Source organism: Haliotis asinina, chromosome 15, assembly GCF_037392515.1.
Source record: "Haliotis asinina isolate JCU_RB_2024 chromosome 15, JCU_Hal_asi_v2, whole genome shotgun sequence".
NCBI classification, from domain to species: domain Eukaryota; kingdom Metazoa; phylum Mollusca; class Gastropoda; order Lepetellida; family Haliotidae; genus Haliotis; species Haliotis asinina.
The window spans coordinates 42,568,281-42,576,561 of NC_090294.1; the positions used below are offsets into that span (position 1 = coordinate 42,568,281).

Sequence of the window (8,281 nt, forward strand, 5' to 3'; positions counted from 1 at the left end):
ATGCCAAATAGATACAGTTATATTTAGTGTGTTTGTGTATATATGCACAAAAGAAATATACTTCCTTACAAAAGTTTAAACTCATTTAAATCACTCACGATATGGTGTGTGTGTGTGTGTGTGTGTGTGTGTGTGTGCGTGTGTGTGTGCGTGTGTGTGTGCGTGTGTGTGTGTGTGTGATATCACACCGAAGATTGTTTTCTCCACTAACTTGGGGAACCAAGTGCAAACATTATGTAGTTGGATTGCACGAGGTTGAGTTATCACATTGCTGAAAAGCATGTGCAGATATTGTGCTTATGAACAAGTGCGTGCTGATGTAAGGTTCTGGTAAGAATGTTTATCATTTATTGAACTCTATCACAATAATCTTTTCAACGTCAGGAATTTGTTTTACAATACATCAGTTCATGAGTAAACAGTTCCAATATATGGACTATTTTACATTCACGTTTCATTTGCGCAAAAACTTCACATTCTCGTAATCTCGACGAGGTGTCCTTGAGCGTTCCTTCTTTGACAAATCGAACAAACCAACCCTACCAGGAACCTTCCTTCCGCTATCTTGATCTCCGAGTTGCTCTGTACTGTTTTCAAACCATTCATTTTTAGAACCACTTCGAGCCGGTTCCCCATGTTTCCCTTCATCCAGGACAGCACTTGCTCCTGGTGTAGCCAAAACTTCCCCGTCGTCGTAGATGTATTCATCAACATGGGGTGTGTCCGTAAACGTTGTTGTCTTTCCTCCAGGAGGCTGACAAAGTTTACCTATCAATTCTGAAACTCCTCTTCCCAATGTTTCATCTTTCCGTGTGTGTTCCGTATTAAGGTTTCCTGAAGACCAAAAACAATAAACTCGCACAAGCGAAACAATCAACACCCAACAAACGTCCCCGATTATGCTCCATGATTCCATGTTCCTCCAGAGCAAGCAAATTAATCATGTCCGGACAATCCAGTGATCAACAGCATGAACATCAATCTGCGCAACTGGAAATCGATCTAATGTATCAACCAAGTCAGGAAGCTTGACCACTCGATCTCGTCAGTCGCCTGTTACGACAAGCATACTCGCCTTTTATGGCAAGCATGGGTTGCTGAAGGCCTATTCTGCCCCGGACCTTCACGGGCAGAGTGTGGTGAGCAGCTTCAGGCATAGCTATGCTCTGTGTTTGGATAAAAAACATCCTGCAGATAATCAACTGACCTTGATTTTCTTTTTCTGGAGCACATACAACGTGCAGGACTTTAGTGAAGGCTCCGTGTATCTTTTCCAAGTTATTGTATGATCCATCAAATAACAACCAGACAGTGTCACATTTTGTGTCAAGTGTCAAGCCTGCATTACACTGAACTGACAGATCAATTTAAATTTGATAGAACTATTTATTTTAGGACACATTTGGAAGTGATTTTGTAGAGGAAAATATTTTCGACTCTAGAGACCTTGAGCATAGTATTTATTGTTTTGAGTCCTGAGCTTGCTGATAACGATATTTGTATTGACCAACTGTGACGAGAGTGTATTTTCTGTAATATCTAATGTGTATTATTATAATGTATTATTACTAAGTGATGGTTATTTTTAGTCGTAATGTTTAGAGTTTTGGGTGATAGTTATTATGGGTCACATTTCGTATCATCGTAATAATGTTTTAGCGGCACGCCTGTAAGGTAGCATTTTACAGTTGCCCCCCTTTGATGTGTTTTTTGACGGTTAACAAGAGGTCGATCGCGAAACTTCGAGAGGTTCAATGCTGAAGAATCAGTGACTGTCTATATAAGGCTGGGTGTTGTGCTGACAGACACACACAGACAGACACACACAGACACACACAGACACAGAGAGAGAGAGACTTACACTTGGAGTTACACTAGAATTGCGTCATCATTCGGCATACCTGCATCTGTCTGCCTCTTCATCAACGCTTGACCTACATTCAAGAAAGCTCGCTGTGAACTGTTTGTCACTGAAAACCAAGACTTTGGTGAGTTGGTGTTATATTTGTGACCCATTGCCTTAGATTTGACTGAGTTGCATTGTACTAGAAACCTCTATTGTGAATCATTGCATATTCCTCTTTAGTCAGTGCATAATATTGAATATTTTAGACTTGTCAGTGTTATGTCTTTGCTGGTTCATAGGGGATTTCTTATACCTTTTGTCATGACAAATTATCAGCCGTAACATACCATACCACAGTATCTTAGATACCCCCTTTGATGAGAAATGTCAACAGAATCAATTTAATGCTTGATTTTGGGGCAACAGTAGATATAACATTGTATACTGTAAAAGGACAACTGACAAATAACGGGCTAACATCGAAGCCACGGATAGTCCATATTGATGGTCTTTGAATGAGGTTTCTCTGTATACAAAAGCATACGATTATCAGTAATGCCATTGTTGAGTGTACATGTCATGGAACTTAAACACTGTTGTTACCACATTAATGTCAACGCGAGTGAATGAGTGGGCTAGGTCATACGCCGCTTTTAGCAATATTCCAGATTGTACCGATGTGGGGAATCGAACCCTTGTTTCCGGGGTGACGAGCGAACGCTTTAGCCACTAGGCTTCCCCACGATCCAAAATTTACACAGACAAAACTACATTTTTCGCTTAATTCTGTAACAAGAGATTGCAAATATCCAACAAATTCCCGTGAAAACCAATGCATCACGATGACTCACATTCGATCCACCTATCAGCCTTTGAACAGTCAAGGGATTCTTTAAAACATGGTGAAAGTGTATTTACATGTTTGTTGCATCTCCTGTGTAGACGCAACCATCCGGCGATGTTGCGTTTCTGAGATACTAGTACGACCTATAGACACTTTGAAGTCGGCTGTAACCCAACGCTTATAAATATCTATGGTTAAAGTGAAAATATTGCCATTGCATATGTCAGGTCGAAATATCTGCATGATTTAGTTCTTTATCTGTTAGCTAATAAATGCCACAATTTTCCAGGTATACTGAAATGAAATGAACTTATTTACACTCTGTGGCATTAGAGGTACATGTTCACATCATTATGTATGACACGTGTGATCATATATATATATCATATATACATATTGCTTTCTGTTTCAGAAAACCTTCTGTGCATTCTTTTAACCAGTTTAATGAACAATGTTTTTTGGTTGTCTTTTGTCGGGACGTTGCTTCCATTGAGACATTATTATCTATAGCTATGCATACAGTTAAGAATGTCGTGACATTTATCTGCGATGCCTTTAGAAGAGCAAAGTGGACACTCTCGATCGTGCCTTGGAATATTGTAACAATTTCCGGTCTCAATAAATTTACTATTGTTACATGTTGTAAATCTCAATAGTAATAAAGAAATACATTTTGGAAGGAGGAGATATACATCAGAATTTGGAAATGGCTTCAAGTGCTTATAGTATATTTCCTTGGAATTAGAAATAATGTTATTGTGCCAGTTTTGGATAAGTAATCTTTAAGGATATGTTCGATTTCTGACACCACCCACTGGTGTTGGTGTCAAAGTGATAGATCCAGGGGGGAAAACATGAAATGGAATCATCTGTTCATAAAAGGTTACAATAACATTATTTACCTGTTAGAGATGTTTTTGTCTTCAGACCACATTCATCGGTGATTTGTTTTGACATCGCTATTATCTTGTCCAAAATATCCCTTCCCTTAGTTGTCTCCATCACGTACATTCCTTCCCCAGTCCTGCTTCGTCTTCCTAAATCTATTTTGAAGCAGTTTGGTGACACGCCGTACCTCTTGATGCAAGCGTATGGCCACTCTAAAATTATCTCATTTGACGTGATGCTCAGCAGACTCAGTCTGTCCGGGTCGATAATCAGATTGTAGGCTCCTTGTTGAATGGTAATGGGCGTGTTTTGCGGGCCTTCACGAAATACGACTCTGAATGTGCATGTATTTTCTGAAAGTCATTGAAACACCCATCTTAGAATACATCTTTTAATTTGATCAGTGGACTGAGTGATATTACGATATGAATCAGTCTGTAGATAGAGAATCGATATTTTCTTTTTAATTAACGATAAAAATCTTTGCAAGTTGGTAAGTGCAATTTTCTGAGACCGTGAGTACTGATGTCGGCATCCAGTGTATTCCTAAGGAAAAGCGCAAAGTGAGACAACGCACTGTACGGTGGATACCAGTTTCCACAAACGCTGTTTACTTCCCCAGTACACTTCGGTTCAGGGTCTATTGTTTTGGGCGGTTGGGTAGCCTAGTGTTTAAAGCGTTGTCTCGTCACGCCGAAGAGCAAAGTTCGATTCCCCACATGGGTACAATGTGGGAAATCTTTTTCTGGTGCCCCACGCTTAGAGATTGCTGGAATACCGCTAAACGTAGCGTAAACTGTACTCTGTCACAAAAGAGGTTCCTACATCGAACGATCTGAGGTCGATGTGAGGTCAGTTTTAGACATGAACCTTAATGAACAGTCCCCCAATATATTATGGACACGTGTATAAATACGTGTATGAATATATCACCTACTTGATGACAAAGGCGTGGTCAGAAGGGCTCGTATCATACTCTTTTCGAGAATATGTTAGTTTTCCTTGATGTTTGATGTTGTGCCCTACTTTCCGTAAAGGGCCGAACATTTGATTGTGTCCTTTATGCAATAAATAAATAATGATAACTGCTATGTATTAATGCTCCGATAAATCGTGATAATTGCTGTGTAGAATTGCTCCGATAAATCATGATAACTGCTAGGCATAAGTACTTTGATAAATCGCGATACACATACCGATGTTTGTGTTGCCTTGCCTTTAAACGCCGCGACCATCAGTGTTTAGACCAGACAATCCCGTTATTGATACGACGATTATCGATCCAACCCGACTGGGTACGACGATACGTAATGAACCGAGTGTCCTAAGCACCCTAAATTTTGTGTCACCATCATTTTTGTCTTCAGTGTGGCAGGCATTATTTGTCTTCGGTGTGGGATGCACTATTTCTCTTCATTATGGTATGCATTATTTGTCTTCAGTGTGGCAGGCATTATTTGTCTTCGGTGTGGGATGCACTATTTGTCTTCATTATGGTATGCATTATTTGTCTTCGGTGTGGCAGGCGTTATTTGTCTTCACTGTGGTATGCATTATTGCTATTTTGTTGACATGTGTTTGAGTGAATGGGTGCGTTTAGGCGTATGCAATATCCCAGCTATATGACGGCGATCTATAAATAATCGAGTCTGGACCAGACATTTCAGTGATCAACAGCATAAGCATCGATGTCCGCTGGGATACGATGACTTGTGTCAACCGAGTCAGCGAGCCTGACCACCCAGTCCCATCAGTCACTTCTTGCGACAAGCTTGGCTAGCTAAATTCTAACCCATATTTTCACGGGTCGCCTCTTACGACATCCAAGCATTACTGAAGATCAGTTCTAACCCTGATCTTCACAGGGCGCCTCTTACAACCAACCATTACTGAAGATCAACTCTAACCCAGATCTTCACGGCAGGTGTTTGGAAATTATTCGTGGTTTCTTATCTGAGTAGCTTACCTTCTGTCAGCTCCATGATCAGATCTGACTGAATGTGTTTCCTGCAAGGCAGTCAGTCGTAGATAGGTATCCTCTGGTACAAGCAGGTCTGAAAGTAAATGTGAATATATACCAAAACCTTAAGTCAAATGACACAAATATTGCATTAAGGATTACTCTTTCTTAGTAAAGCTGTCATTCTAGTATTGTTTTGAGTACCATCCGGGATTCGAGCCCACACTGAGAGTAGGACATCACATCACCAGTTCAACAGCCTGCAATACATCACCTTCGTTTCCTAAGGCTTCCACAAGATCGAGTTCTGACTAGTAGTAGATTCACTTGATACAGCTTAACATCCTCTTTACATTCAGGGGGCACATCCATATCATCTAGGAATATTGATGTGTAAGCACAACAAGAGAAGAAGACCTATTTTCAGTTCGGACTGATATGATTAAAACGTATTTGGTTGTCATGTCGCATGCACTATGCCTGGTCATGCATCCTTTGTTGTAGAGTGGAAAGGAAACATATCTTATTTTGCATTTCAACCACTTACTGGATTCGTTTTAGATTTTTAAATGAATTTCAGTTTGTCTGATATAACTGAAAAAATCAAAACTGAGCACATATAAATAAGAAAAAGACACTGCGCATTGGTCACAATATCTCGATAAACACAAATCATGTTTAAATATCAAACAAATAAACCCATAAAACAAACCCGGAACACGTGTCAACGTGTCAAAAACTCGATAGCAGATGATAATAACTTCTTTTATCTCGACTAAAAGTTGACATGACGAAATAATATTCTCTTTAGGAGAAGAATATCTTCGACATAGAGGAAAACATCTCCAACATACATTAAAAGATCTTCTAATAAGAAAAAGAAAGGAGAAGAACTATTTTCTACGTGTATCTTCTCCTACTTAGCTGATATGATGTACGAAAACTACACGATCTTCTGTATAAGAGAAATTGTCTTCTGCATAAAAACGTAATATCTGGTATGCAGATAAACACTTTCCACGAAAACAAAAGATATCTTGTGCGAATAAGAACCTGTCTCCTGAACATAGGAAAACTATTTCCTCCATACGTGACACAGGCGTGAACGGATGCGAGCGTTTGGTTCGTGACCTACCAGTGTTAGTTCGGGAAATGTCGAATAGCTTTCCGTCTTCTTGATGGAGGTTACGTAAAAGGGCAAGCGGTGACAAAATGTATGTCAAAGTCAATGTCAGAGATATTTACTGTACTTAAGGCCTCCCGCCAATATACAAGTGATACAGGTATATTATCAGCACGTGTTACGGACATTTCGCGCAAGAAATTATAGTTCAGATAAGATATTGCTTCTAAGGATAACAGCATGTTTTACATTGAGGGAACAGCATGTTTTACAGAGAGGGCAAGATTGCGTATTACATTTTCACTTTTGGAGCATGGGCAGTTGAGGGATATTTTGATAAGTTGTTATCTGGGATATATTTTTTTCTTAAATCGACCTAATATGGGCATACAAAAAGGAAGTGAATTTCATCTTCTATGGCCGAGATACATAGTGGACATAACCTTAACCGTCTCTCTATTGAAATTCGTCTGCCCATGTTTACTAATAAGTCTAATAAGCCCAATCGAAAATTGACAAATATGCGTCTGATATTTCTAGATGTCAATACAGATAGATACAGTTCAAGTTGAATTAAGCTCTTATGCGATATGTACAACTGAGATCTGGAACTATTGTCTAAACAGGAATGCCATTCTTGGTGATACATGCTAACAGAATGTTCTCGAAATTGCTTCAGAAATAGATTAATATTACCAACTGTTTGATTCAGCCACACAAATCCAAACCCATGAGAAAACAAATGTAGGTAGGTAGGTAGGTATGTATGTATGTATGTATGCAGGCATGCAGGCAGGGAGACAGGCAGGCACGTACGTACGTAGGTATGTGGGCTCCGTTCCTGAAGGTATCGTAGCACTACGATAGTCGTAAGTCTATGTTAAAGTATGGGAGTTTCGACTGTCGTGGCACTGAGATCACTTTGTGGACCGGGGCCCTACTCCGAAAGCAAATTGTTCTTATACTTAGGAGGAAGTGTCTTTTGATGAAAGGGTCAACTTACGTTGTAGTCCTCGGTGTTCGGGAACTGCCTGGGTATATTCCCAAACACTGGTCTTCGCCGGGAGACAGAAGGTTGAAAGTGAGTAGATTAACAAGGAAGTAACACAAGCTGGCTTTTCAGGAGTTGGGACAGCAGATATATTTAGTGTGGCTATAGGAAAGGGATGTTGCAAGTAGAGAATATCCTGGTATGACAATAGGCAGCTGACCTGAGGTCAACAGGGAGGATTTAAATTAGGAAATGTGGTGTTGTCTTTTTTTTATAAAATGCACGATATCTCTTCATATGAGATTAGGCGGGATAACAGTGAAATGGAGCTGGACAACTGAGTATTGGCAATTTTATATGAGATGAGGCAGGATAACTGTTTATATGAAATGAGAGACGAAAACAGTTATGTTGTGTGAAACGAGGCAGTGTAACTGTTACACGCGATGAGGGACGATAACAGTTTATGAGGGATGAGGGACGATAACAGTTATCTGATCCTGCCTCATCTGATGCAGTAATTGCGTCCCTCGCGACTGGCAGTTTAGACTCGGGAATATCCGAGTCGGAATTGATCTATAGCTAACTATGATTGTCGTAGGAAGCGACTAACGGGATCACTAACTTTT

At 39.9% G+C, this 8,281-nt stretch overlaps 1 protein-coding gene across 1 annotated transcript; it reads right to left on the bottom strand.

The window, feature by feature from the left end:
* Positions 1-320: 320 nt before the first annotated feature.
* LOC137266232 (uncharacterized) lies at positions 321-7,805 on the bottom strand. The gene is made up of 4 exons (XM_067801729.1): positions 7,665-7,805; positions 5,545-5,632; positions 3,593-3,931; positions 321-834 (listed from the first exon to the last, which is right to left on the bottom strand). Exons 2-4 carry the CDS (start codon positions 5,558-5,560, stop codon positions 455-457), a joined length of 735 nt encoding a protein of 244 aa, XP_067657830.1. The 5' UTR covers positions 5,561-5,632; positions 7,665-7,805; the 3' UTR covers positions 321-454.
* Positions 7,806-8,281: the final 476 nt, after the last annotated feature.

Coding starts and splice junctions, on each gene's coding strand:
- LOC137266232 (XM_067801729.1), bottom strand. Junction 835..3,592: donor GACAAAAACATCTCTAACAG/GTAAATAATGTT, acceptor TTTGGTCTTCAG/GAAACCTTAATACGGAACAC.